At 64.8% G+C, this 26,072-nt stretch overlaps 5 protein-coding genes across 12 annotated transcripts in view; 2 read left to right on the top strand and 3 right to left on the bottom strand.

Annotated features, from left to right (window-relative positions):
* Positions 1-13: 13 nt before the first annotated feature.
* On the top strand, positions 14-1,722 carry CUNH14orf119 (chromosome unknown C14orf119 homolog). Its single transcript, XM_075916784.1, has 2 exons — positions 14-155; positions 803-1,722. Exon 2 carries the CDS (start codon positions 803-805, stop codon positions 1,145-1,147), a length of 345 nt encoding a protein of 114 aa, XP_075772899.1. The 5' UTR covers positions 14-155; the 3' UTR covers positions 1,148-1,722.
* Positions 1,723-2,390: 668 nt separating this feature from the next.
* Positions 2,391-4,860, bottom strand: CEBPE (CCAAT enhancer binding protein epsilon). Its single transcript, XM_075916782.1, has 2 exons — positions 3,243-4,860; positions 2,391-2,723 (listed from the first exon to the last, which is right to left on the bottom strand). The coding sequence occupies exons 1-2, from the start codon at positions 3,621-3,623 to the stop codon at positions 2,406-2,408; spliced, it is 699 nt and encodes a 232-aa protein (XP_075772897.1). The 5' UTR covers positions 3,624-4,860; the 3' UTR covers positions 2,391-2,405.
* A 139-nt stretch (positions 4,861-4,999) lies between these two features.
* Positions 5,000-22,436, bottom strand: SLC7A8 (solute carrier family 7 member 8). 4 transcript variants are annotated; one of them, XM_075916780.1, is made up of 11 exons: positions 22,258-22,436; positions 12,864-13,068; positions 12,633-12,784; positions 11,553-11,678; positions 11,034-11,187; positions 9,716-9,839; positions 9,469-9,572; positions 9,167-9,263; positions 8,878-9,027; positions 6,308-6,485; positions 5,000-5,360 (listed from the first exon to the last, which is right to left on the bottom strand). In XM_075916780.1, exons 2-11 carry the CDS (start codon positions 12,977-12,979, stop codon positions 5,230-5,232), a joined length of 1,332 nt encoding a protein of 443 aa, XP_075772895.1. In that variant the 5' UTR covers positions 12,980-13,068; positions 22,258-22,436; the 3' UTR covers positions 5,000-5,229. The 4 variants fall into 4 exon arrangements, with proteins under 4 accessions (XP_075772895.1, XP_075772893.1, XP_075772894.1 ...); XM_075916778.1 differs by lacking the exon at positions 22,258-22,436 and adding an exon at positions 17,784-18,024; XM_075916779.1 differs by lacking the exon at positions 22,258-22,436 and adding an exon at positions 14,488-15,598.
* LOC142825096 (uncharacterized) lies at positions 15,634-16,922 on the bottom strand. Its single transcript, XM_075916783.1, has one exon. It carries the CDS (start codon positions 16,920-16,922, stop codon positions 15,756-15,758), a length of 1,167 nt encoding a protein of 388 aa, XP_075772898.1. The 3' UTR covers positions 15,634-15,755.
* A 1,824-nt stretch (positions 22,437-24,260) lies between the features above and the next one.
* RNF212B (ring finger protein 212B) overlaps positions 24,261-26,072 on the top strand; it is a 17,492-nt gene continuing 15,680 nt past the window's right edge. For 2 of the 5 annotated variants that reach the window (XM_075916797.1, XM_075916796.1), the window contains exon 1: positions 24,602-24,940. In XM_075916797.1, the coding sequence (XP_075772912.1) occupies positions 24,933-24,940 (8 nt within the window). In that variant the 5' untranslated portion in view covers positions 24,602-24,932. The other 3 variants (XM_075916799.1, XM_075916801.1, XM_075916800.1) reach the window with 3 other exon arrangements.

Raw genomic sequence — 26,072 nt, 5'->3', positions numbered from 1 at the left:
TTCCGTCGGCAGGCGAAGGCCGGAGCCGCGGGCTCGGGCCGTTCCGGAAGCGCTCGGGTGTTTCCGCCCGGCTGCTCGGGGCGGGGCCAGGCTAGAAGCGAGGCTCGGGGCTGCGCCCGGAGGAGACGGCTGGTCGCCGCGGAGTGCGGACGCGGGTGAGGACTGAGAAGCCGATCTCCCTCTCCCCTGCCCCCCCCCCCCGAGCCCGCCCCGCCTCCTCTGCCACAGGGGGCGGGGCTATCCTGGAGGGCGGGGCTAACTTCATGGGGGCGAGCGGGGCTATTCTGGAGGGCGGGGCTAACGCAAAGGGGCGGGGCTATCCTGGAGGGCGGGGCTAACACAAAGGGGCGGGGCTATCCTGGAGGGCGGGTCTGACTTCATGGGGGCGGGCCTATCTCCAGGAGGGCGGGGCTATCCTGGAGAGTGAACCAAAGAGCATGGGGCGGGGCTAACGTCAAGGGGCGGGGCTATCCTGGAGGGTGGTCCTTACTTCATTGGGGGCGGGGCTAACGCCAAGGGGCGGGGCTATCCTGGAGGGTGGGCCTAACTTCATTGGGGGCGGGGCTAACGCCAAGGGGCGGGGCTATCCTGGAGGGTGGGCCTAACTTCATTGGGGGCGGGGCTAACGCCAAGGGGCGGGGCTATCCTGGGGGGTGGGCCTACTGTCATGGGGGCGGGGCTATCTCCAGCAGGGTGGGGCTACTCCCAGGGAGCAGGGTTAAGAGCGGGCAGGCTGGGCTGGCTGTGGGGCTGGGGCCCCATGCCAGGGGGCTGGACTGACCCCGGTGCTGTCTCTCCCCAGATGGCGGAGCGCCCCCTGCCCGCGCTTGGGCCGGCCCAGGAGATGCGCTGTGTCCTGCACTGGTTCTCCGGCTGGTCGCCCCCCCAGCGGCAGCGCTTCCTGCGGGACCTGCTGGCCAAGGCCGTGCCTGGGAAGCTGCGCCCCCTGCTGGAGGGGCTGGAGGGGCTGAGTCTCTCCGGGGCGCCCCCCTCCCTCTTCCAGTGCCAGCTGCGCCTCTGGGACCAGTGGTTCCGGGGCTGGAGCGAGCCGGAGCGGAACCACTTTCTGGACCAGCTGGAGCAGGCCGAGCCGGCCTTCACCGCCCTCTTCTACCGCCAGCTGGCGGGCACCGCTGGGCAGGAGTAAGGGGCCCATGGCCTCGCACCCAGAGAATCTCTCCCCGGCCACGTTGCTCTGGAGTGGTTTACGTAGGGCCTACAGTAAGGTGAGCTGTGTACACTGCACCTCCAATGTTACCGCGGGAGCATGGCAGCTCCGGGAATGCCCCTCCCCTCGTGCGGCAGGACGAGCCTTGATTTCATCAAGAGGACTTCTGTTTATGTGGGACCTACAGTAAGTCGGGAGCTGTGGGGAAGGCACATGGACCTCCTGAAAATCCCTTCCCGCCACTGTCATGGGAGGAACTGTGCTGTCATCCGCTGATTGCTATTGTTGTAGGACCTACAGTAAGTGAGTCTGTTTGCCTGTGATCTACGTGCTATTGCATCAGCCAGCCAGGAGCCTCCATGCGACTTGCCAGTGCGGCCTGTGTTGACATAGACCCTACAACAACACTTTCTCTGCCCCACCGCTGGGGGCGATGCCAGCGGCTGTTTCTTCGTGGGGACTTGTTTCCGTAGGACCTACAGGCCTGGAGCAGCCTGCAGGGACACTGGGGAGTGGGCAGGGAGGCGTTGTTTATAAACAGTGAGTGGGTGGAGCGCCCCCGTGTGGTCTGTTCCCAGCGCTGCCGGGGGGCTGCCGAGGTGGAGAGGAAGCTGGTGAAGGAGGCAGGGGTTGGAGAGGTGCGGGGTGAAGACGGGCTGGGGGAGGGGTGCAGAGGGGCGAGGGAAGGGGGCTGCAGAGGTGTGGGGGGAGGATCTCCCCAGCTCCGCCCTGCGGGTGACGACAGCCAGGCCGGGAGTTTCGCAAACACCCCATGGAAACCCCCAGTGCAGGGGCCGCGGGGTAACGGCCGCTTTCACAATTCCGAGTAATCTCCCTGGCAGAGAGAAGGGGGGCAGGACCTTACCCCACACGGGGGGAGGGAGTAGGGGGAACGCTCCACCCCGGGGGGGACACGGCCCCTCTGCCCTGCCCCCAAGGAAGGTCCGGAGGTTGAGACACCAACCACGGGCTGAACCAACCTGCATTGCACAACCCCCCTTGGCCGGGGGAGGGGAGAGCGGGCCAGGGCCTGGGACCGGGCCAGCTGTGGGGGCCTGGGCGAGGCAGCCTGTGAGCCGGGGCACATCCCTCCCCCAGGATCCCAGTGCTAGTGTAGCCAGACGGGGGCAGCTCCCCCCAGTCCTGCTTCTAGCCCCGCTGCCTCCCTGCCTCAGTTTCCCGTTTCCTCAGCCCTCCTCCCCCCACAGATCACCAGGGCCCGAGCGTCTCAGCATGTTTATTGGCCGCCCCCTCCGCAGCCTCCCAGCCCCTTGCCCAGAGCTGCGGCCTCGGGCACCTGGCGGAACAGGGCCCGGAGCGTGTCCAGCTCCTGGCTGAGCTGCGCCACCCGGCTCTGCAGCCGCTCGTTCTCCGCCGCCAGCTCCAGCACCCGCTGCTGCGTCTCCAGCACCCGCCGCTTGGCCTTGTCCCGGCTCTTGCGCACGGCGATGTTGTTCCGCTCCCGCCGCAGGCGGTACTCCAGGCTGTCCTTGTTCACCGCCTTCTTGCCCTTGGGGGGGCCCGGCGAGGCCAGCAGGGGGCTGCAGGAGGGGCCCTGGCGAGAGAAACCGGGCCCAGTGGGCTGCAGGTGGTGCTGGGGGGCACTGGTCAGGAGTGAAGGTCAGTGCAGGATGGGAAGGGCACTGGGGGGAGCACTGAGGGTCACTTCAGGACGCCATTATGGGCTGTGGGTGCAGAGGTGCCGTGGGGGCTGTGGGTGGGGCACAGGGGGCACCGTGGGGAGCTGCAGGTCAGGAGTGAGGGAGATGGGGGGCTGTGGGGGTCACTTCAGGGCAGGAGGGGGGCTGCAGGGCAGGAGTGAGGGGGATGGGGGGCTGTGGGGGTCACTTCAGGGCGGGAGGGGACAGTAGGGTAGGAGTGAGGGGGATGGGGGGGCTGTGGGGGTGACTTCGGGACAGGAGGGGGGGCTGCAGGGCAGGAGTGAGGGGGATGGGGGGCTGTGGGGGTCACTTCAGGGAGGGGGGGGCTGCAGGGCAGGAGTGAGGGGGATGGGGGGCTGTGGGGGTCACTTCAGGGAGGGGGGGGCTGCAGGGCAGGAGTGAGAGCGCCTTACCTTGAGCGTGCGCAGGGCCGGCGCGGTGCCCCCCGGGGGCAGGCTGACGGCCGTCTGCCCACAGTGCGCCACCTGGAAGGGCAGGGGGTTGTAGCCGCCACGGCGTCCGGGCTCAGCCCCCCGTGGCTCCTCCTTCACCAGGGCGCCGTAGCCCTTGTGGGGCCCCCCATAGCCCCAGGGCTCCCCCTGCAGGTAGCCTGGGAAGGGGGTGCTCTTCTGCGCCCGCTGAGGGGGGCCCTGCAGAAGCTCCGACAGCAGCTGCTCGTCGCCGATGTAGGCAGCCAGGTCGATGGAGCCCTCGTGTTCCCCGAGCGCCCCCAGCTCGGCCACCATGGGACGTGGGGGGGCCCGCTCGCAATCATAGAACCCCCCCTGCGACATGGACGCTTTCTTTCCTTCCGCTCGCCGCCGGCTCGCGCCTCCGCCGCTCTCCCCGCCGCTCGCCACCGGCTCGCGCCTCCGCCGCTCTCCCGCCGCTCGCCACCGGCTCGCGCCTCCGCCGCTCTCCCGCCGCTCTCCTGCCGCTCGCCGCCGGCTCGCGCCTCCGCCGCTCTCCCGCCGCTCGCCACCGGCTCGCGCCTCCACCGCTCTCCCGCCGCTCTCCCGCCGCTCGCCACCGGCTCGCGCCTCCGCCGCTCTCCTGCCACTTGCCGCTTGCCCTTTGCCTTCAGTCACTTTGTCATTCTCTTATTCTTTCTCTTGTTCCTTCCTGGACCTGCTGGTTGTTCTCACTTCTCTTCCTCTTTTTCACGCTGATTCGTTCCTTCGTTTCTTTCTTTCCATCGGCCACTTTCTCCTTCGTTCTCTCTGCCCGCTCCTCGCTTGCTTGGGTTTTCTTTCTCCCTGCGTCGGATTTCCTTTCCCTCCGTTCTCTCTCGTTCCTTCTCTCTCTCCTTGTCGGCTCTTTCCTCGCTCCGTCTGTCCCTACTTCATCGGCCTCTCGCCGTCCCTTCTCGCACTCAGCCCCTGTCTGCCTTGCTCCCTGGCTTCTCTTCCTCCCTCTGCCTCCTTCTCTCTCTCTGTCTCTCACGTTCCCCCCGTCCCCCCGCCCCCCTTTTCCTTCCTCTTTCCGATGGACTCCCAGCTCCCCCTGCTGATGACACCAGGGGACCCCACCCTGCCCCCCCAAGGGTCTGAGGGGATGGCATTGGGTGTCTGTCCCCAACATCCAGGGGAGCCCTGTGGGGCCTACCCCAGAAATGGGGTAACCTTTCCCTTTGCAGCCCCCTTTTCAAAGCACACCCCAATTTCACTTCTCACAGCCCTGCCCCATAAGCCGTTCCCGCAGACTCCACCCACAGCTCGCCCAGCCCAACTGGTTCCCCTCGTTCCCCACCAGCAGCCCCTGCCTGCCCAATCCTGCCCCCCTAGCTCCGGGAGCACCCCACACACCTGACCCACAGCCCCTGCCATTCCAGCTGCCCCCAGCTCACTGCTGACTCCCAGTCGGCAGCCCCCTCCCAGCCCAGCCCCCCACATCCTGCAACCCAGAGGGCAAGACCCACCTCTGGCCACAAGGTGGCACCATTCCATGAAGGAGCGGTAGGGAGGAGCTAGGGGCTGCTGGCAGGGGCGTGCGGAATGGGGCCGGGATGGCAGGGGGTCCCCGCCTGGCCTTACAGCAGGGAGAGCGGGAAGGTGCTAGCTGGGCGGGGTCCCAGCAGGAGTCACTGGGGGGATCTGGCCGGGTCCCCGCAAGGGGGGCTGTGGGCAGCCCCCGCTCTCACCCTCCCCAGCCCCCAGGCAGGCTCCACATGGCGAGGTCACTTTAATTTATTACATCAAAAACCAGAGACAAACAATGGAAAAGGCCACAAAGTCGGGGCCCGGCTGTCGGGGCCAGAGAACGGTTAAGGCATCTGCCCCTGCCAGGGCGCGCCTCTGCCAGCGGGGGGCGCTGGGGGAGGGGGGCAGAGAGGGGTCTGGGGGAGCAGAGCCAGAGGCAAGGTGGGCACCATGGGGCACAGTCCATGGCAGGGTGAGGGGCTCAGTCGTGGGGCCGATCAGGGTCCCCGGCGTGGCACATGGGCTCCAGCTGCTCGGTGCACTCGGGGTCGGGGGACTCCATCTCGGGGTACACCACCCCACACATCTTCTGGGTCACTCGCGTCACTGCCGCTGGGGGAGACGGGGGTTAGAGAACGGGGGCGTGGCCCTTCCGCCGCCCTCCAGACAGACGCTCCCTTCCCCACCCCTAGCCAGCTGGGGGAGACGGGGGGTTAGAGAACGGGGGGCGTGGCCCTTCCGCCACCCTCCAGACAGACGCTCCCTTCCCCACCCCTAGCCAGCTGGGGGAGACGGGGGGTTAGAGAACGGGGGGCGTGGCCCTTCCGCCGCCCTCCAGACAGACGCTCCCTTCCCCACCCCTAGCCAGCTGGGGGAGACGGGGGGTTAGAGAACGGGGGGCGTGGCCCTTCCGCCGCCCTCCAGACAGACGCTCCCTTCCCCACCCCTAGCCAGCTGGGGGAGACGGGGGGTTAGAGAACGGGGGGTGTGGCCCTTCCGCCGCCCTCCAGACAGACGCTCCCTTCCCCACCCCTAGCCAGCTGGGGGAGACGGGGGGTTAGAGAACGGGGGGTGTGGCCCTTCTGCCGCCCTCCAGACAGACGCTCCCTTCCCCACCCCTAGCCAGCTGGGGGAGACGGGGGTTAGAGAACGGGGGGCGTGGCCCTTCCGCCGCCCTCCAGACAGACGCTCCCTTCCCCACCCCTAGCCAGCTGGGGGAGACGGGGGGTTAGAGAACGGGGGCATGGCCCTTCCGCCGCCCTCCAGACAGACGCTCCCTTCCCCACCCCTAGCCAGCTGGGGGAGACGGGGGGGTTAGAGAACGGGGGGCGTGGCCCTTCCGCCGCCCTCCAGACAGACGCTCCCTTCCCCACCCCTAGCCAGCTGGGGGAGACGGGGGGTTAGAGAACGGGGGGCGTGGCCCTTCCGCCGCCCTCCAGACAGACGCTCCCTTCCCCACCCCTAGCCAGCTGTCCCTCTTCCCCCTCCCGTCCCTACCCTGTGCCTGGCCGGCTGTCCCCCCAAGCCCTGTGCCCCTGCCCCCCGGCCAGCCCACTTACCCAGGCAGGTGTAGACGGCAGGTGGCTTGCGGCGCCAGGCCACACCCAGCCCGTAGACGGGCACCCCGGTGAGCATGATGGCCAGCCCCACGCCGCACACCACCGGCTCCGACCACAGGCTGAAGATGAGCAGGAAGGCCCAGAAGAGCAGGTAGATCACGGGGAAGAACAGGCTGACCTGTGGGGACAGGGGGCTTAGCGGGGGCAGGAGGCGCAGTGGGAGGGGCACCCAGGGCGGGTCTCACCTTGATCAGGCGGGAGGGCAGGGGGGCTCACTTGGATGGCGTGGGGGGAGGGCCATGGGACGTGGCGGGCTGCGGGGGGGTGGCTCACCTGGATGGGCTGGGCCGTGGCAGAGCCAGTGCGGGCGGGAGGGCCGTGGGGGGGCTCACCTGGATGGGGCAGGCCACAGGGGGAGGGGGGCTTACCCTGATGGGATGGGTCAGGCGGGGGGAGGGGGGCTCATCTTGAAAGGGCAGACCAGGCGGGGGAGTGGGTTCACCGGTATGGTGTGGGCTGCCGGAGGGGGGGCAGGGGTCACCTGGATGGGGCAGGCCAGTGCGGGGCAGAGGGCCGGGAAGGGCTCACCCTGATGGGACGGGATGAGGGAGCGGGCTCACCTTGATGGGGCGGGCCAGGTGGAGGGGTGGGAGCTCACTGTGACGGGACGGGACGAGGGGGGGTGGGGCTCACCTTGATGGGGCGGGCCAGGCGGGGGGGTGGGAGCTCACTGTGACGGGACGGGACGAGGGGGGCTCACTGTGACGGGAGGTGGGGGGCGGGGCTCACCTTGATGGGGCGGGCCAGGCGGGGGGGGCGTGACCTCACTGTGACGGGACGGGACGAGGGGGGGCTCACTGTGACGGGAGGTGGGGGCAGGGCTCACCTTGATGGGGCGGGCCAGGCGGGGGGGGCGTGACCTCACTGTGATGCGATGGGACAAGGGGCGGGGCTCACCTTGATGGGGCGGGCCAGGCGGGGGGGGGGCGTGACCTCACTGTGACGGGACGGGACGAGGGGGGGCTCACTGTGACGGGAGGTGGGGGCGGGGCTCACCTTGATGGGGCGGGCCAGGCGGGGGGGGCGTGACCTCACTGGGACGGGACGGGGGGGGCTCACTGTGACGGGAGGTGGGGGCGGGGCTCACCTTGATGGGGCGGGCCAGGCGGGGGGGCGTGACCTCACTGTGATGCGATGGGACAAGGGGCGGGGCTCACCTTGATGGTGCGGGCCAGACGGGGGGGGCGTGAACTCAGTGGGACGGGACGAGGGGGGGCTCACTGTGACGGGAGGCGGGGGCGGGGCTCACCTTGATGGGGCGGGCCAGACGGGGGGGGCGTGAACTCACTGGGACGGGACGGGACGAGGGGGGGCTCACTGTGACGGGAGGCGGGGGCGGGGCTCACCTTGATGGGGCGGGCCAGACGGGGGGGGCGTGAACTCACTGGGACGGGACGGGACGAGGGGGGGCTCACTGTGACGGGAGGCGGGGGCGGGGCTCACCTTGATGGGGCGGGCCAGACGGGGGGGGCGTGAACTCAGTGGGACGGGACGAGGGGGGGCTCACCGTGACGGGAGGCGGGGGCGGGGCTCACCTTGATGGGGCGGGCCAGACGGGGGGGGGCGTGAACTCAGTGGGACGGGACGAGGGGGGGCTCACCGTGACGGGAGGCGGGGGCGGGGCTCACCTTGATGGGGCGGGCCAGACGGGGGGGGGCGTGAACTCAGTGGGACGGGACGAGGGGGGGCTCACCGTGACGGGAGGCGGGGGCGGGGCTCACCTTGATGGGGCGGGCCAGACGGGGGGGCGTGAACTCACTGGGACGGGACGGGACGAGGGGGGGCTCACTGTGACGGGAGGCGGGGGCAGGGCTCACCTTGATGGGGCGGGCCAGACGGGGGGGCGTGAACTCACTGGGACGGGACGAGGGGGGCTCACCGTGACGGGAGGCGGGGGCGGGGCTCACCTTGATGGGGCGGGCCAGGCGGGGGGGCGTGACCTCACTGTGATGCGATGGGACAAGGGGCGGGGCTCACCTTGATGGTGTGGGCCAGACGGGGGGGGGCGTGAACTCAGTGGGACGGGACGAGGGGGGGCTCACCGTGACGGGAGGCGGGGGCGGGGCTCACCTTGATGGTGTGGGCCAGACGGGGGGGGGCGTGAACTCAGTGGGACGGGACGGGACGAGGGGGGGCTCACTGTGACGGGAGGCGGGGGCGGGGCTCACCTTGATGGGGCGGGCCAGATGGGGGGGGCGTGAACTCACTGGGACGGGACGAGGGGGGGCTCACCGTGACGGGAGGCGGGGGCGGGGCTCACCTTGATGGGGCGGGCCAGACGGGGAGGCCGTGAACTCACTGGGACGGGACGGGACGAGGGGGGGCTCACTGTGACGGGAGGCGGGGGCGGGGCTCACCTTGATGGGACGGGACGGGACGGGGGGGGCTCACCGGGACGGGAGGCGGGGGCGGGGCTCACCTTGATGGGGCGGGCCAGACGGGGGGGGCGTGAACTCACTGGGACGGGACGAGGGGGGCTCACCGTGACGGGAGGCGGGGGCGGGGCTCACCTTGATGGGGCGCACCATGTCCGGCTGCCGCCAGCGCAGCACGATCTGCCCGGCCACGGTGACCCCGTAGAACAGGTAGTTGATGAAGCCCACGTAGTTGATGAGGGTGTAGATGTCGCTGGTCACCAGCATGAGCAGGGTGGACAGGCACTGTGGAGAGGGGAGGCCGTGGGGGCGGGGCCATTCCGAAATCCCACCCCTTGTCAGTGCATAAGCCCCGCCCCTGCCCCATTCTCCAAGCTTCACCCCCTGCCTGAAATCCCGCCCCCAGCAGGCACCAGTGACTCACGGTGAAGACCAGAGCGGGGATGGGGGTGCAGCGCTGCATATGGATCATGGCCAGCACGCTGGGGAGGTGGCCCTCACGGGCTCCTGCGAAGAACAGCCTGCGGGGGAGGGGAGAAGTAGGTGTGGGGCTGGAAGGGGGAGGGTCTGGGCTTGTCAGGCATGGCTGTGGGTGGGGGGAGAGCAGAGCAGGCCTGGGGTCAGTGGGCGTGGCCATCTGTGCCATCAGTAGGGTTCAGGGTGAACACTGGGCTGCAGGGAATGCGGCTCTGGGCCTGGCGGGCAGGCTGGGATGGGGTCACTTACCGGGAGGAGGTGAAGAGGGAGCCGTTGACTCCCCCGAAGGTGGACAGGGCCACGGAGATGGGCATGATCCAGGCCATGACACCCAGCAGCTTCTCCCCGAACGTCTGGGGGGAAGAGGGAGGAGTCGGAAGTGAGTGGGAAGGCTCCGTGCAGGGGGCGGGGCCAGGGCAGCGGCTCCTGGGACGAGCGGTGGAGACGGAGGCCTTGCTGGCGGGGCTGGGGGCTGTTTGGGGGGGGCGGGGCTCACCACAGCCACGGCGTTGGAGGCCAGCAGCTCCTGGGGCGACATGGCGGTGACGTAGGCCACGTTGGCGAAGACAAAGATGAAGGTGACCAGCGGGATGGAGATGAAGATGGCCAGCGGCAGGTTCCTGGGGAGGGGCAGAGTGAGTCCGTGCAGCCGCCCACATGCCAGGGCCCCCCCAGGCAGACTAGGATCACCCAGTGGGAGGCACTGGGACCCCCAGGAGAGGAGTGTCTGATGTGCCCAGACCCCAGGGGTCCCAGGTGGGGAGCTGGGGGAGGGGTCCTGGCTGGGCACTGGGGGGTGGGTTCCCGGCAGGACGCTGCCGACAGCAGAGGGCGTCCCCAGCGGGGCGCTGCAGACGAGGGAGGGGGTCCCCAGCGGGGCGCTACAGACGAGGGAGGGGGTCCCCGGCGGGGCGCTACAGACGAGGGAGGGGGTCCCCGGCGGGGCGCTGCAGACGAGGGAGGGGGTCCCCAGCGGGGCGCTGCTGGCATGGGAGGGGGTCCCCGGCGGGGCGCTGCAGATGAGGGAGGGGGTCCCCGGCGGGGCGCTGCAGACGAGGGAGGGGGTCCCCAGTTGGGCACTGGGGAAGAGGGACGGGGTCCCGGCTGGGCACTGGGGGGGGTTCATGCCAACAGGGGGGTCCCCGGTGGGGCGCTGCAGATGAGGGAGGGGTCTCCGGCGGGGCGCTGCTGGCATGGGAGGGGGTCCCCAGTTGGGCACCGGGGCAGGGGTCCCCGGCTGGGCGCTGGGGGAGAGGGAGGGGGTCCTCGGTGGGGCGCTGCAGACGAGGGAGGGGGTCCTCGGCGGGGCGCTGCAGATGAGGGAGGGGGTCCCCGGCGGGGCGCTGCAGGAGAGGGAGGGGATCCCCGGAGGGGCGCTGCTGGCATGGGAGGGGGTCCCCAGTTGGGCACCGGGGCAGGGGTCCTCTGGCTGGGCGCTGCTGGCATGGGAGGGGGGCCCCGGCGGGGCGCTGGGGGAGAGGGAGGGGGTCCCCAGCGGGGCGCTGCAGATGAGGGAGGGGTCCCCGGCTGGGCGCTGGGGAAGAGGGAGGGGGTCCTCGGCGGGGCGCTGCAGATGAGGGAGGGGTCCTCGGCGGGGCACTGCAGATGAGGGAGGGGTCCCCGGCTGGGCGCTGGGGGAGACGGAGGGGGTCCTCGGCGGGGCGCTGCAGATGAGGGAGGGGTCCTCGGCGGGGCGCTGCAGATGAGGGAGGGGTCCTCGGCGGGGCGCTGGGGGAGAGGGACGGGGTCCCCGGCGGGGCGCTGCTGGCGGGGGAGGAGGAGGGGGAGGGTCCCGGCGCCGCGCTCGCGCTGACCTGGAGGGGTTGACCAGCTCCTCAGTGACGTAGTTGAGGAAGTTCCAGCCGCCGTAGGCGAAGGAGCCCTGCAGGAAGGCCAGCGCCACCAGCCCCACGTCCACCGGCACGAAGGCCTCGAAGGCGTGGCGCGGCTCCAGCCAGTAGTACTGCCCTGGGGATGGGCCGCACCGTCGCGCCGGCTCGCAGCACGCTGCCCCCCGCCCCCCAGCCAGCCGCCCCAGTGCCCAGCCTGCCAGGTGCCCCCCGTGTCCCGCCTAGACCCCTCCCCCGGTGGGGCGCTCAGCTGGCAGGTGCCCCGCCCACCCGCCAGCCGCCCCAGTGCCCAGCCTGCCAGGTGCCCCGTGTCCCGCCTAGACCCCTCCCCCGGTGGGGCGCTCAGCTGGCAGGTGCCCTGCCCCCCCGCCAGCCGCCCCAGTGCCCAGCCTGCCAGGTGCCCCGTGTCCCGCCTAGACCCCTCCCCCGGTGGGGCGCTCAGCTGGCAGGTGCCCCGCGCCCGGCCTGCCCCGCGCGACTCACCCTTGCAGATCTGCACGATGCCCATGACGATGATGAGGGCCAGGGCCAGCAGCTTCCCGGCCGTGAAGACGTCCTGCACCCGCGTGGCCCAGCGCACGCTGGCGCAGTTCACCCACGTCAGCAGCACTGCGGGCAGAGGGGGTTCAGCGCAGGGCTCCCCCGCCCCCCCAAGGCCAGCCCCGCCCCGCCGGGAGATAACCGGGTCTGTTGTGGCCATGGAGGGCTGGCCCCCGCGCCCAGCCGCCCGGCTCTGGAGGGGCGGCGCGGTCGCTGGGCTCAGCTGCCCCACTGAGCAGTGTCCCGGGCGCCCGCTCGGCCCTGGCCAGTGCAGGGAGGAAGTGGCTCCCCGTGGGGCAGGCAGGGAGGAAAACAAGGGGGATGGGAGCGGCAGGCTGGGAGCCGCTGGCGCTAGGCCCAGAATTGGACCAAAACAGCTGATCTCTCCCCCCCCCCCATACCCCGTCTGTCCCTGCCCCCCAGCCTGGAATCCGACACCGGGACAGAGCGGGGAGGGGTATCCCGGCCCTGCTCAGGGTGTAAACAACCCCCCACCCAGCCCCTGCCACAGCCAGTCAGCTGACCGCACACCCCCAGCACCCCGCTGTCCCCCGAGAACCCTCCAGTCCGGTCGGGGGCACCCCCAGGGACCCTGCCCTCTGACGGGGGGCTCAGTCAGCACGGTGGGGAATCAGCTGGGCCCCACACAGCCTCCCCAGGTCACGGGCGCAGGATTTCCCCAGGAAGCCCCTCCCCAGGGCTCAATGGTGTCACCAGGGGCTCTCGTTAGGCTGGTGGGGCCTCGCTGGGTTGGATAATGGGGTCACTGCCCCCCCAGTTAGGGGGCTGGCTCCGGTCCCCCGTCACTGGGCTCAGATAGGCACAGCTCGGAGTCCCCCCGCACTCCCCACCCACAGCCTCTGCCGGCTGATCCCCGCCCAGGGGGCTGCCAGGAGACAGGACACAAACACGCCGGCCCAGCGTTTCCTGCTGAGCCAGCGCTGACTCAGCGCCTGCAGCGGGTGCGGGCCCCAGTCCCCGGCTGACCCCGGGGGTCGGGCAGGGGCAGGGGCAGATACTCACGCAGACACACCCCCGCCAGCAGGCGGAGCCCACCCTCAGGCACCAGGCAGGTGGGGAAGAGCGGGTGCAGCACGTAGTTGGCGAAGGTGAGGGCGATGACGGCCTGGGTGGTGGGGTAGATGACTAGCACCGCGACCCACAGGCGCAGGAACCTGCGGGCACAGCAGCGGTGAGCAAGGCTCCGGCCCCCTGCGGGCCCCCGGCCTGCCCCCCAGAGCCCGGCCCCCTTACCCGGCCAGCCCCCCGAAGATGTCCTTGACGTAGGAGTAGTCGCCGCCGGACTTGGGGATGGTGACGCCCAGCTCTGCGTAGCACAGCGCCCCCACGGCCGTGATCAGCCCCGTCATGAGCCACACCAGCAGCGCCAGCCCCACGGAGCCCGAGTTCTCCAGCACGCCCTTCGGGGACACGAAGATCCCCGACCCGATGATGTTCCCTGGGGGAGAGAGGCAGGGACGGGGTGAGAGGCAGCTCCGCTGCTGCCTGAGGCTGCTGGGAGCCTGGGCCGGTTGCTCAGAGACACTGAACTGCCCCCTGCAGCTCAGGGCGAGGGGGGGAAGCAGGGAGGGTGTTCACTCTGGAGCCTAATGACCACACTCTCCATTCACTCCTGCCCGGCCTATAGCCACCCCTCTCCCCCGCCTCCGGCTCTCTCACCATCCCTGCCACCTTTTCCTGGCTCCATGGACTCATTAGCAAATGAAAATCTTGCGGCTGTGGGTGGGAGCCAACATGCGGGGGTGGTGGAGCATCTGGGAGGGGATGCAGCAGACAGCACTACAAGGGGCGGCGCAGGGCTGGGGGGGCAAAGGGGACTTTGAGGGGGGGCGGGCCAAGGGCCTGCGGAATGGGGGGGGCTTCCAGACAGAACTAATCCCCTCGTCAGCAACCAGCCCTTCGTTAACCATTGCCCTGGCAACCCGAACAGCATCACAAGTGGGGGGAGGCTGCTCTTCACTCCCGACTCGCAGCCCTGCCTCTTGGCCAGCAGGGCAGGGAAGGGGGCACTCCACCAGGGGGAGCCGTGGGGGGGGCAGCTGGGGAGGAGGGAGGGACGCTGCGAGGGGAGGAGCCGAGCAGAGTCCTTACCTGCAATCTTATCAGGTTAGATTTCTCCCCATAAACTGGGCCCTGGGGAGGGACTCTGACCCAGTGGGGGGAAGGGCTGGGCTGGCAGGGGCTAGGAGCGAGGGTCACCCGCAGAGCTGGGGGGAGCCGAGGGCAGGGAGTACAGGGGGTAAGCAAGGGGCTGGGGCTGTCTCTGAACCCCCCAGCCCCCCCACAAGCGCTGGCGTCTCCGGGCACCTGCTGAGCAGAGCCATCTGGAGCAGGATTAATGGAGCCGCCAGAAATTCACGCTCCATGGCGCTGATCCATCCACGTGGAAAACACCCCCACCCCCACCCCCACCCCCACTCCCTGGACTGCAGGCTCGGGTGGCTGGCTCTGCCCTGGGTGTGGGGGCTCAGCTATAGCGGGACCCCTCGCCCAGGGCTGGCATGCAGCTGGCTCTGGGGTGTGTGCAGGAGGGCCGGTTACATGGGGACCCCTCGCCTGGCACCGAGCTGCGGCTAGAGCTGGGGTGGGGCCCCTTGCCAGTGAGGGGCTGTGGGACAGGCTGGGGGCACTGGGGCTGCCTGGAGGTGGAGCACTAACTGGATCAGAACAACAGGCCCACGAGGTGACAGGCAGCTCACAGCTATTTATAGAGGCAGGCAGGCGGAGGTGGGGGAGGGAAGATGGAGAGGAAGGAGGGGGAACAAGGAGGAAGGAGGCACAGCAGGAAAGGGGGGGACCCCAGCAGCTCTTGGGGTCAGAGTTAAGAGTCCCCTTGCACGCCACCCCCCCCACTCACCTACAATGATGCCGCAGGCGCTCACCAGCCCAATCTCTTTCTTGAGGCCCACACCACCCTTCGCGGGCTGATCTGGGCCATCCGAGGCCTTCTCGGAACCACCCCGGCGCCGCGCACCCTCCTCCATGGTAGGTAACCGGAGCAGACGGGGGAACCGGTCCGGAGGGGAGCCGGGGCCAGCTGGGTCCTAGAACTGGGTCAGTTCGGAGTCACTGGTTCTGGACAGGTACACCTGGGGACTGGGCTGGTTCTGGACTCAGATCTAAACCCAGAGTGGTCTGGTCCTGGACTCGGATCTTTTAGAACTGGTGAGGTTCTGCGTATCTCCCTGCGGGTCTGGTTCTGAGCTCCGGCTCCCTAGAACCCAGCCGGTTCCATCTTCTTGATTCTAGGCTTCAGTCCCCCAGAACCAGGGCAGTTCTGCCTGTTCGTCTGGACTCCAATCCACTAGAACCCAGATGGTTCTGGTGTCCCCGGAATTGTGCTGGTTCTGGGACCCGATCCTCTAGAGCCCAGCTGTTTCTAGAGTCCCTGGGACAGGGGTTGTTGTTTTTCTGGGTCTGGATCCCTAGAACGCAGCTAGTTATCTCTCCGGTTCTGGAGCGCCTGGAACTGGACCAGCCCTGTCTCTGTTCGGGTCCAGATCCCCTAGAAGCCAGCTGGTTCTGGACTGTGATCTCTAGAAAGGGATTCTTCTGTTTCACTCTCTGGATCCAGTACACTTACAGCCAGACTGATTTGGGACCTCTGGTTCGGATGCCAGGCATGCAGGTCCGGTTCCCTCTCACACCACTTCTGAGCGTGTGTCGCCTAGAACAGATCCAGTTTTGTCCCTGGCACGGGTCTGGCGACAGCTGGAACTGGGCTCCTCCCAGAACCGGATCAGGCGCTGGTTCTGGTGCGGTCCAGTTGTGAGCTCTCCGGAACCGGCGCTCCGGGCCCCTGCTGCCGAAATCTCAGCACTTGTCCTTCCACCTTGTTTACTCGTTCCCCTCTTCCGTCCTGCTGCCCAGCGGAGGGGAGGGGGGGAGCGCGCAGCGTCGAAACCCGAGACCGGTTTGATCTCGCTGGGCTTCCCCCTCCCGCTCGAGCGCTTTCTCCCTTCGCTCCGGTTTTCACGGACTCCTCGTCCCTCGGGGCTGTGCTCCTTCAGGGGGATCTCTCGCTTCCCTGCGCGCCTCGCTCGCCCCCTCCTCCCAGCGCGGAGTGCGCTCCCGCTCTGTTCTCGCTGCGGGGAGTTTCTCTCCGGCTCCTTCCTTTCCTTGCTCTCACATGGAGCTGGAGCGCCGGCTCCCAGCGAGCGACCCACGGGGATCCCAGACCGACTCCTCCCCCAGCCGGCCCAGAGCCAGAGGGCGAGCAGCGCACTTCTGCAGGCTCCTGCCCGCTTTCGGTTCTTCTTCGCTCCTTTCTCTTTCCGTCTCTCGCCTGCCTCCAGTTCCCTGCCTGGTTCCTCCTCCTGCCCATGCTCCGCTTCCCCGCCTTGTTCCTTCCTCCTGCCCATGCTCCGCTTCTCCGCCTTGTTCCTTCCTCCTGCCCATGATCCGCTTCTCCGCCTTGTTCCTTCCTCCTGCCCATGATCCGCTTCTCCGCCTTGTTCCTTCCTCCTGCCCATGCTCCGCTTCTCCGCCTTGTTCCTTCCTCCTGCCCATGATCCGCTTCTCCGCCTTGTTCCTTGCTCCAGACTGCCCATCGCTCCGCTTCTCCGCCTTGTTCCTTGCTCCAGACTGCCCATCGCTCCGCTTCTGCGCCTTGTTCCTTGCTCCAGACTGCCCATCGCTCCGCTTCTGCGCCTTGTTCCTTGCTCCAGACTGCCCATCGCTCCGCTTCTGCGCCTTGTTCCTTGCTCCAGACTGCCCATCGCTCCGCTTCTCCGCCTTGTTCCTTGCTCCAGACTGCCCATCGCTCCGCTTCTCCGCCTTGTTCCTTGCTCCAGACTGCCCATCGCTCCGCTTCTGCGCCTTGTTCCTTGCTCCAGACTGCCCATCGCTCCGCTTCTCCGCCTTGTTCCTTGCTCCAGACTGCCCATCGCTCCGCTTCTGCGCCTTGTTCCTTGCTCCAGACTGCCCATCGCTCCGCTTCTGCGCCTTGTTCCTTGCTCCAGACTGCCCATCGCTCCGCTTCTGCGCCTTGTTCCTTGCTCCAGACTGCCCATCGCTCCGCTTCTGCGCCTTGTTCCTTGCTCCAGACTGCCCATCGCTCCGCTTCTGCGCCTTGTTCCTTGCTCCAGACTGCCCATCGCTCCGCTTCTCCGCCTTGTTCCTTGCTCCAGACTGCCCATCGCTCCGCTTCTGCGCCTTGTTCCTTGCTCCAGACTGCCCATCGCTCCGCTTCTGCGCCTTGTTCCTTCCTCCTGCCCATGCTCCGCTTCCCCGCCTTGTTCCTTCCTCCTGCCCATGCTCCGCTTCTCCGCCTTGTTCCTTCCTCCTGCCCATGCTCCGCTTCCCCGCCTTGTTCCTTCCTCCTGCCCATGCTCCGCTTCTCCGCCTTGTTCCTTCCTCCTGCCCATGCTCCGCTTCTCCGCCTTGTTCCTTCCTCCTGCCCATGATCCGCTTCTCCGCCTTGTTCCTTCCTCCTGCTCATGCTCCGCTTCTCCGCCTTGTTCCTTGCTCCAGACTGCCCATCGCTCCGCTTCTCCGCCTTGTTCCTTGCTCCAGACTGCCCATCGCTCCGCTTCTGCGCCTTGTTCCTTGCTCCAGACTGCCCATCGCTCCGCTTCTGCGCCTTGTTCCTTCCTCCTGCCCATGCTCCGCTTCTCCGCCTTGTTCCTTGCTCCAGACTGCCCATCGCTCCGCTTCTGCGCCTTGTTCCTTGCTCCAGACTGCCCATGCTCCGCTTCTCCGCCTTGTTCCTTGCTCCAGACTGCCCATGCTCCGCTTCTCCGCCTTGTTCCTTCCTCCTGCCCATGCTCCGCTTCTCCGCCTTGTTCCTTGCTCCAGACTGCCCATCGCTCCGCTTCTCCGCCTTGTTCCTTCCTCCAGAGGGCCCATCGCTCCGCTTCTGTCGTGTCCTTCCATCCAGCTGGTTCTGGACATCGCTCCACTTCTCTGTCTCGTCCTTTCCTCCTTCCACTTGTCTTGTTCCTTCCTCCTTCATGGCTCCATTTGTCTTGTCCTGGGGCGACTGTTACTGTCGATACATGCAAAGTAAGGCACCGGGGAGAACAATCCCAACTGTACATGTAAACGATGGGGACTCAATGAGCTGTTCCCACCCGTCAGAAGCCTGGAACGGGCAGCAAGGGACGGATCGCTCACTGCGCCCAGCTGGGGGGGACCGCGTTAGTCGGTACTTACAACACAACAAAAGGTCTGGGAGCCCCGTATAGCCTGTGGGAACGTGCGGGTGGGGCCGCGAGCTTTCGGGGCACGTTTCGGTAAGTCTGTGAAGTGCTGCCGGACTGTTGGTTGTTTTTAATGTACCCGGCCGCTCCTCCTTCTGGGGCACCTGGCACTGGCCACTGTCGACAGACAGGATGCCCGGCGAGAAGGATCTTTGTTCTGAGCCAGACCTCCTCTCCATCACTCCACTTGTACCCTTCCCCTCTCCTCTCCATCACTCCACTTGTACCCTTCCCCTCTCCTCTCCATCACTCCACTTGTACCCTTCTCCTCTCCTCTCCATCACTCCACTTGTACCCTTCCCCTCTCCTCTCCATCACTCCACTTGTACCCTTCCCCTCTCCTCTCCATCACTCCACTTGTACCCCTCTCCTCTCCATCACTCCACATGTACCCTTCTCCTCTCCTCTCCTCTCCATCACTCCACCTGTACCCTTCTCCTCTCCTCTCCATCACTCCACTTGTACCCTTCTCCACTCCTCTCCTCTCCATCACTCCACCTGTACCCTTCTCCTCTCCTCTCCATCACTCCACTTGTACCCTTCTCCTCTCCTCTCCTCTCCATCACTCCACTTGTACCCTTCTCCTCTCCTCTCCATCACTCCACTTGTACCCTTCCCCTCTCCTCTCCATCACTCCACTTGTACCCTTCCCCTCTCCTCTCCATCACTCCACTTGTACCCCTCTCCTCTCCATCACTCCACTTGTACCCTTCTCCTCTCCTCTCCTCTCCTCTCCATCACTCCACCTGTACCCTTCTCCTCTCCTCTCCATCACTCCACTTGTACCCTTCTCCACTCCTCTCCTCTCCATCACTCCACCTGTACCCTTCTCCTCTCCTCTCCATCACTCCACTTGTACCCTTCTCCTCTCCTCTCCTCTCCATCACTCCACTTGTACCCTTCCCCTCTCCTCTCCATCACTCCACTTGTACCCTTCTCCTCTCCTCTCCATCACTCCACTTGTACCCTTCTCCTCTCCTCTCCATCACTCCACTTGTACCCTTCCCCTCTCCTCTCCTCTCCTCTCCACCACTCCACTTGTACCCTTCTCCTCTCCTCTCCGTCATTCCACTTGTACCCTTCTCCTCTCCTCTCCGTCACTCCACTTGTACCCTTCTCCTCTCCTCTCCGTCACTCCACTTGTACCCTTCTCCTCTCCACCACTCCACTTGTACCCTTCTCCTCTCCACCACTCCACTTGTACCCTTCTCCTCTCCTCTCCATCACTCCACTTGTACCCTTCTCCTCTCCTCTCCATCACTCCACTTGTACCCTTCCCCTCTCCTCTCCATCACTCCACTTGTACCCTTCTCCTCTCCTCTCCATCACTCCACCTGTACCCTTCTCCTCTCCTCTCCATCACTCCACTTGTACCCTTCTCCTCTCCCCTCCTCTCCATCACTCCACTTGTACCCTTCTCCTCTCCCCTCCTCTCCATCACTCCACCTGTACCCTTCCCCTCTCCTCTCCATCACTCCACTTGTACCCTTCTCCTCTCCCCTCCTCTCCATCACTCCACCTGTACCCTTCTCCTCTCCTCTCCATCACTCCACTTGTACCCTTCTCCTCTCCCCTCCTCTCCATCACTCCACCTGTACCCTTCTCCTCTCCTCTCCATCACTCCACTTGTACCCTTCTCCTCTCCTCTCCTCTCCATCACTCCACTTGTACCCTTCTCCTCTCCCCTCCTCTCCATCACTCCACCTGTACCCTTCCCCTCTCCTCTCCATCACTCCACTTGTACCCTTCTCCTCTCCCCTCCTCTCCATCACTCCACCTGTACCCTTCTCCTCTCCTCTCCATCACTCCACTTGTACCCTTCTCCTCTCCCCTCCTCTCCATCACTCCACCTGTACCCTTCTCCTCTCCTCTCCATCACTCCACTTGTACCCTTCTCCTCTCCTCTCCTCTCCTCTCCATCACTCCACTTGTACCCTTCTCCTCTCCCCTCCTCTCCATCACTCCACCTGTACCCTTCCCCTCTCCTCTCCATCACTCCACTTGTACCCTTCTCCTCTCCCCTCCTCTCCATCACTCCACCTGTACCCTTCTCCTCTCCTCTCCATCACTCCACTTGTACCCTTCCCCTCTCCTCTCCATCACTCCACTTGTACCCTTCTCCTCTCCCCTCCTCTCCATCACTCCACCTGTACCCTTCTCCTCTCCTCTCCATCACTCCACTTGTACCCTTCTCCTCTCCTCTCCTCTCCTCTCCTCTCCTCTCCATCACTCCACTTGTACCCTTCCCCTCTCCTCTCCATCACTCCACTTGTACCCTTCTCCTCTCCTCTCCTCTCCATCACTCCACTTGTACCCTTCCCCTCTCCTCTCCATCACTCCACTTGTACCCTTCTCCTCTCCTCTCCATCACTCCACTTGTACCCTTCTCCTCTCCTCTCCTCTCCTCTCCTCTCCTCTCCATCACTCCACTTGTACCCTTCCCCTCTCCTCTCCATCACTCCACTTGTACCCTTCTCCTCTCCTCTCCTCTCCATCACTCCACTTGTACCCTTCCGCTCTCCTCTCCATCACTCCACTTGTACCCTTCTCCTCTCCTCTCCTCTCCATCACTCCACCTGTACCCTTCTCCTCTCCTCTCCATCACTCCACTTGTACCCTTCTCCTCTCCTCTCCATCACTCCACTTGTACCCTTCCCCTCTCCTCTCCATCACTCCACTTGTACCCTTCTCCTCTCCTCTCCTCTCCATCACTCCACTTGTACCCTTCCCCTCTCCTCTCCATCACTCCACTTGTACCCTTCTCCTCTCCTCTCCATCACTCCACTTGTACCCTTCTCCTCTCCTCTCCTCTCCATCACTCCACTTGTACCCTTCTCCTCTCCTCTCCATCACTCCACTTGTACCCTTCTCCTCTCCTCTCCTCTCCATCACTCCACTTGTACCCTTCTCCTCTCCTCTCCTCTCCATCACTCCACTTGTACCCTTCTCCTCTCCTCTCCATCACTCCACTTGTACCCTTCTCCTCTCCTCTCCATCACTCCACTTGTACCCTTCTCCTCTCCTCTCCATCACTCCACTTCTACCCTTCTCCTCTCCTCTCCGTCACTCCACTTCTACCCTTCTCCTCTCCACCACTCCCCTTCTATCCTTCTCCTCTCCTCTCCACCACTCCACTTCTACCCTTCTCCTCTCGTCTCCGTCACTCCACTTCTACCCTTCTCCTCTCCTCTCCACCACTCCACTTCTCCTCTCCATCACTCCACTTGTACCCTTCTCCTCTCCTCTCCATCACTCCACTTCTACTCTTTTCTCCTCTCCATCACTCCACTTCTACCCTTTTCTCCTCTCCTTTCCATCACTCCACTTTTCTATCTTGCTTTTTCCTCCTTTCATCCCTCCACCTGTTTGTAGTTTTCTTTCTCCTTTTCTCATTCCATCTGTCTTCCTTTCTTTAGCACACGCCTTTTCCTTTCCTATTTATCCCTCCATCTTCCTTCCCATCTTCTAGCACACCTCTGCCTCTCTCTCTCTCTCTCTCTTGTCCAGGTGCCTCCTAGGAAGGAGCACAACATGCTAGAAGCACAAGGATGGCTCTCCCCAGCCCTGCCATTGGCTTCGATTCCTCCCTGTATTGGGGGACTACACCCTCTCTAGGAACCCTTGCTCCCCATGTTAGCCTCCAGCCCCAGGAGAGCCCGGCTCAGCATCTGCCTTCAATGAGATCTAGTGGATGGGGGAGTCCCACATGCTCAGGGAGGAGGAATAATAATTATCCTGTGGCAAGGAGTTCCACAGAGTAGCTACATCAAGATAACCATCCATTCACCTCCACTCATGTCTCTCCACTTATTCCCACATTCCCTCCCTCCATTCCCAGACCCCCCCATCAATCCATGCATCCTTCCCTGCTTAGTACCCCCCTCTCCGCCCTTCTCACTTCCTCCACACCTCTCTCTGGGGGACAGCATCTGAACCCATCCACCCCCTCCCCAGGCCACCATTCACCCCTCCCCAGCAAACCACCCATCTCCTTCACTCCAGGACTGGAAGAAGCACTTCCCACATGCCCATCCCCCACCGTTACTCCTTCCCTCCCAACCTTTGTCCCCACTTGGCCCTGGAGGATGCCGATAGCGGGGCAAGGCCCGGACTTTCCCCCCACAGGCAGCAGGGTTGGGGAGGAAATGTGCTGAGTTGTGGAAGCAGGTGCCACAGTCAAGAGATGGAGGAAACAAAGTGATGGAGGGAAAGAGAGAAAAGGCCATGGCGGGGGGGACGGGGAGGACCCACGGATCCAAAGGGAAGACAGCTGAGGTGTCAGGGAGACACAGGCTTTCCCCCTAAGGCTGAGAAAAAGGGGGGAGAAGAGTGACCCTGCACCTGGGCCTAGAGCCCCTCCCCATCCTGGGGCACCCTGGCAGGCCCAGAGGGGTGCAGGCATTGCAGAGGGGGTGAGCTGCAGTGACCCAAGAGGAGGGGATCTGGTGGAGGGGCTCTTCCCTCCTCCCACTGCGGACAGATCCACAGGCCTGGGTCACGGCTAAGCCTGCCCTGCCCCCTGGTGGCAGCACCCCACCATCGCCCGGCTTCTCAGCCGCCCCAGTGAAACAGCATGTGGGGCCCTCCTGCCCCAAGCCTACCCATTCCCCCCCAACCCCACACTCTCCTCCCTGCCCCAAAGCCTGCCTACTCCCCCTGCCCAGCCCCCCACTCACACTCTCTACCCATAACCCTCTCTACTCCCCCTTCCAGCCCTTCTTTCAGCTCCCATTACCCCCTACTCCTCCCCCTCCCACCACTTCCTTTTCCTGCCCCCAATCCCTCTCCCCACCCCCCACTTCCCCTCCCTGGCCCAAACCCTCCCTGCTCCTCCCCCCTGCCCCAGCACTCTCCCTACCCCCCGATTGCCCCTCCCTGGCCCAAACCCTCCCTGCTCCTCCCCCCGCCCCAGCCCTCTCCCTACCCCCCCCATTGCCCCTCCCTGGCCCAAACCCTCCCTGTTCCTCCCCCCGCCCCAGCCCTCTCCCAACCCCCCCCATTGCCACTCCCTGGCCCAAACCCTCCCTACTCCTCCCCCCGCCCCAACCCTCTCCCAACCCCCCCCCATTGCCCCTCCCTGGCCCAAACCCTCCCTGCTCCTCCCCCCGCCCCAGCCCTCTCCCAACCCCCCCCATTGCCCCTCCCTGGCCCAAACCCTCCCTGCTCCTCCCCCCCACCCCAGTCCTCTCCCCCCCATTGCCCCTCCCTGGCCCAAACCCTCCCTACTCCTCCCCCCGCCCCAGCCCTCTCCCAACCCCCCCCCCATTGCCCCTCCCTGGCCCAAACCCTCCCTGCTCCTCCCCCCGCCCCAGCCCTCTCCCAACCCCCCCCATTGCCCCTCCCTGGCCCAAACCCTCCCTGCTCCCCCCCCATTGCCCCTCCCTGGCCCAAACCCTCCCTGCTCCCCCCCCCATTGCCCCTCCCTGGCCCAAACCCTCCCTGCTCCTCCCCCCATTGCCCCTCCCTGGCCCAAACTCTCCCTGCTCCTCCCCCCATTGCCCCTCCCTGGCCCAAACCCTCCCTGCTCCCCCCCCATTGCCCCTCCCTGGCCCAAACCCTCCCTGCTCCTACCCCCATTGCCCCTCCCTGGCCCAAACCCTCCCTGCTCCCCCCCCATTGCCCCTCCCTGGCCCAAACCCTCCCTGCTCCTCCCCCCATTGCCCCTCCCTGGCCCAAACCCTCCCTGCTCCTCCCCCCATTGCCCCTCCCTGGCCCAAACCCTCCCTGCTCCTCCCCCCATTGCCCCTCCCTGGCCCAAACCCTCCCTGCTCCCCCCCCATTGCCCCTCCCTGGCCCAAACCCTCCCTGCTCCTCCCCCATTGACCCTCCCTGGCCCAAACCCTCCCTGCTCCCCCCCCATTGCCCCTCCCTGGCCCAAACCCTCCCTGCTCCCCCCCCATTGCCCCTCCCTGGCCCAAACCCTCCCTGCTCCCCCCCCCATTGCCCCTCCCTGGCCCAAACCCTCCCTGCTCCCCCCCCCCATTGCCCCTCCCTGGCCCAAACCCTCCCTGCTCCTCCCCCCATTGCCCCTCCCTGGCCCAAACCCTCCCTGCTCCCCCCCCATTGCCCCTCCCTGGCCCAAACCCTCCCTGCTCCCCCCCCATTGCCCCTCCCTGCTCCTCCCCCCATTGCCCCTCCCTGGCCCAAACCCTCCCTGCTCCCCCCCCCCCATTGCCCCTCCCTGGCCCAAACCCTCCCTGCTCCCCCCCCATTGCCCCTCCCTGGCCCAAACCCTCCCTGCTCCCCCCCCCATTGCCCCTCCCTGGCCCAAACCCTCTTTCAACCACCCCCGCCTCCCTGCCGAGCCCCGCCCACTCCCCCTCCCTCCTCAGCCTCCAGCCCCGCCCCCAGCCGCGCGCCGCAGCCGTTGCGCCCCCCGCGGTTTCCCGCCCTTTCCAACGGCCGCGGCCCGCCTCGTGCCGCGAGGTGACAGTTGGGCGGCTCGGGGCGGCCGCGGGAGGGGGAGGGGAGGGGCAGGTGGCACCACGTGACCCGAGCACAGCTGGTGGGGGAGGGGCTGGTAACCCCTCACTAATGAGCTACGCCTAATTAGCGCTGGGGGCGGTTCCCCCCAGCTGATTATTTTTGCGGTGGTGACACTAATGACTCCTCCCCCCAATTAACACCCAACGCTAATTAACCCCCCCCAGCTAATTAGCCTCCCAGGAGGGTCAGAGCACCCCCCCTCCGCCCAACTGCTAATTAACAACCCAGGTCCTTACCACAGGCCAGTGGTGGCAATCGCTAATTAACACAGGTAATTAATAAAGACCAGTAGTGACCCCCCAGCCCAGATGAGCACTGCAGGGTAATTAAGATGCTAACGATCAATGGGCTGGCCACAGCCTCGCCAGCCCCCGAAATAACCAACAGGCTCAATACTACAGCCCCAAGTCATTCGTCAGTCCCCCGTTAATAAAAGGGGCCGTCGCCTCCAAGAGAAACAGCCAACATGCCGGGGAAAATGCAACTGACAGGTAGCCCACAATTAGCCCCTTCGGGATAATTAGCGAATTGACGATTGCCCATAAGCAGGCTGTGATTAAAGGACCCTACATATTCAATTCCGCCTCCGTGGCCCCCGGTAACAGATACGTTACCAATGAAAAGGTAACCGAGAGGCAAATAATTAGCAAACAATCCAAAATAACCAGTAAATGCCCTTCATTTTTGGTCATAACCCGTACAACAGGCCTAATTAAATACATCATGGTATCCTTAAGTAACCCATGAGACATAAAACACACACACACACAAAAGAATGGCCATTAATGAGGATACTAACTAAGGAACCTGTGCTCCAAATAGAGATTCACAGATTAGAAAGAGTCTTGGCAGAATTCAATTTATATCTGTGTAATATTTGGATGGACAATATTGATGTGTTGCCACGTTTTTCTCAATTTGTATCTGTTTAAATTTTCACTGTTGTGCAGACCTGTGAGCTCAGACAATTCCCTCCTCCCCCCAGTTTTACTTATTTAAATTTTCACCATTGCGGGAAATCATGGAGGGATCATTAAGGTTGTGTGTGTCAGACAATAATTATTTAATGATGGTAGACGCTGAAATTCAAAAAGTGAAAGCTTCATAACTGATGAAGCATAAACTATCTGCATCGCATCACAAAACATATGATGTCAATATCCCAAAATCAAGCTCCGATAATTTCCAAAGTTCTGGCTGTAAATTTTAGTTATTATCTAGTGAAACATTTTGTGTGTGTGCAGCGAAACTGACATTTGCTGGCATTGGCCGATAAAAACCTGATCCTCCCAAGCTCCAACATAATCCACAAAAGGATGAATGGCTGATGATGAGTGGTAATAGCTACAAAACCCGGTCAGAATAGAGATTCATAGGTTATAAAGCCAGAAAATGTTAGGACCCATCTTGTCTGAGTGCCCTGAGCCAGGCCATAGAGCGAACTGCTCTGAAGATTTCACATCAGTTATTGATAACAATCAATGCTCAGTTAGCAAATCATTAACGCTATTTGTGAACAATATTTTATAGTTAAGTGGTTATACATAACTAATAATACATGTGTAATAGCTAGTAAATATTTCATTCAATAGACCACCGTCATTAATGTGTTATATCAAAAACTTAATGAATCATTCATATTTGTTTCATTCACAAAGAACTTGATCACTTTTATCCATTCATCACATCCCTCTAGTCTTCCTTGGCCCCTCATCCTCAATTCATCCATCCTCACACACCCCCGTCCATCCGCACA

This window comes from Pelodiscus sinensis, unplaced genomic scaffold (genome assembly GCF_049634645.1).
Source record: "Pelodiscus sinensis isolate JC-2024 unplaced genomic scaffold, ASM4963464v1 ctg191, whole genome shotgun sequence".
NCBI lineage: Eukaryota > Metazoa > Chordata > Testudines > Trionychidae > Pelodiscus > Pelodiscus sinensis.
Note: the sequence above shows the minus strand (reverse complement) of the source record. Positions and strands in the feature narration are given on the sequence as shown.

Coding starts and splice junctions, on each gene's coding strand:
- CEBPE (XM_075916782.1), bottom strand. CDS start 3,623: ATGTCGCAGGGGGGGTTCTATGATTGCGAGCGGGCCCCCCCACGTCCC. Junction 2,724..3,242: donor CGGCCCTGCGCACGCTCAAG/GTAAGGCGCTCT, acceptor TTCTCTCGCCAG/GGCCCCTCCTGCAGCCCCCT.
- CUNH14orf119 (XM_075916784.1), top strand. CDS start 803: ATGGCGGAGCGCCCCCTGCCCGCGCTTGGGCCGGCCCAGGAGATGCGC.
- LOC142825096 (XM_075916783.1), bottom strand. CDS start 16,922: ATGGGCAGGAGGAAGGAACAAGGCGGAGAAGCGGAGCATGGGCAGGAG.
- SLC7A8 (XM_075916778.1), bottom strand. CDS start 18,009: ATGGAGAGGAGGTCTGGCTCAGAACAAAGATCCTTCTCGCCGGGCATC. Junction 13,069..17,783: donor CCCAGACCTTTTGTTGTGTT/GTAAGTACCGAC, acceptor TCTCTCCCCCAG/GGAACATCATCGGGTCGGGG. Junction 9,028..9,166: donor TCCCCGCTCTGGTCTTCACC/GTGAGTCACTGG, acceptor CCCTCTCCACAG/TGCCTGTCCACCCTGCTCAT.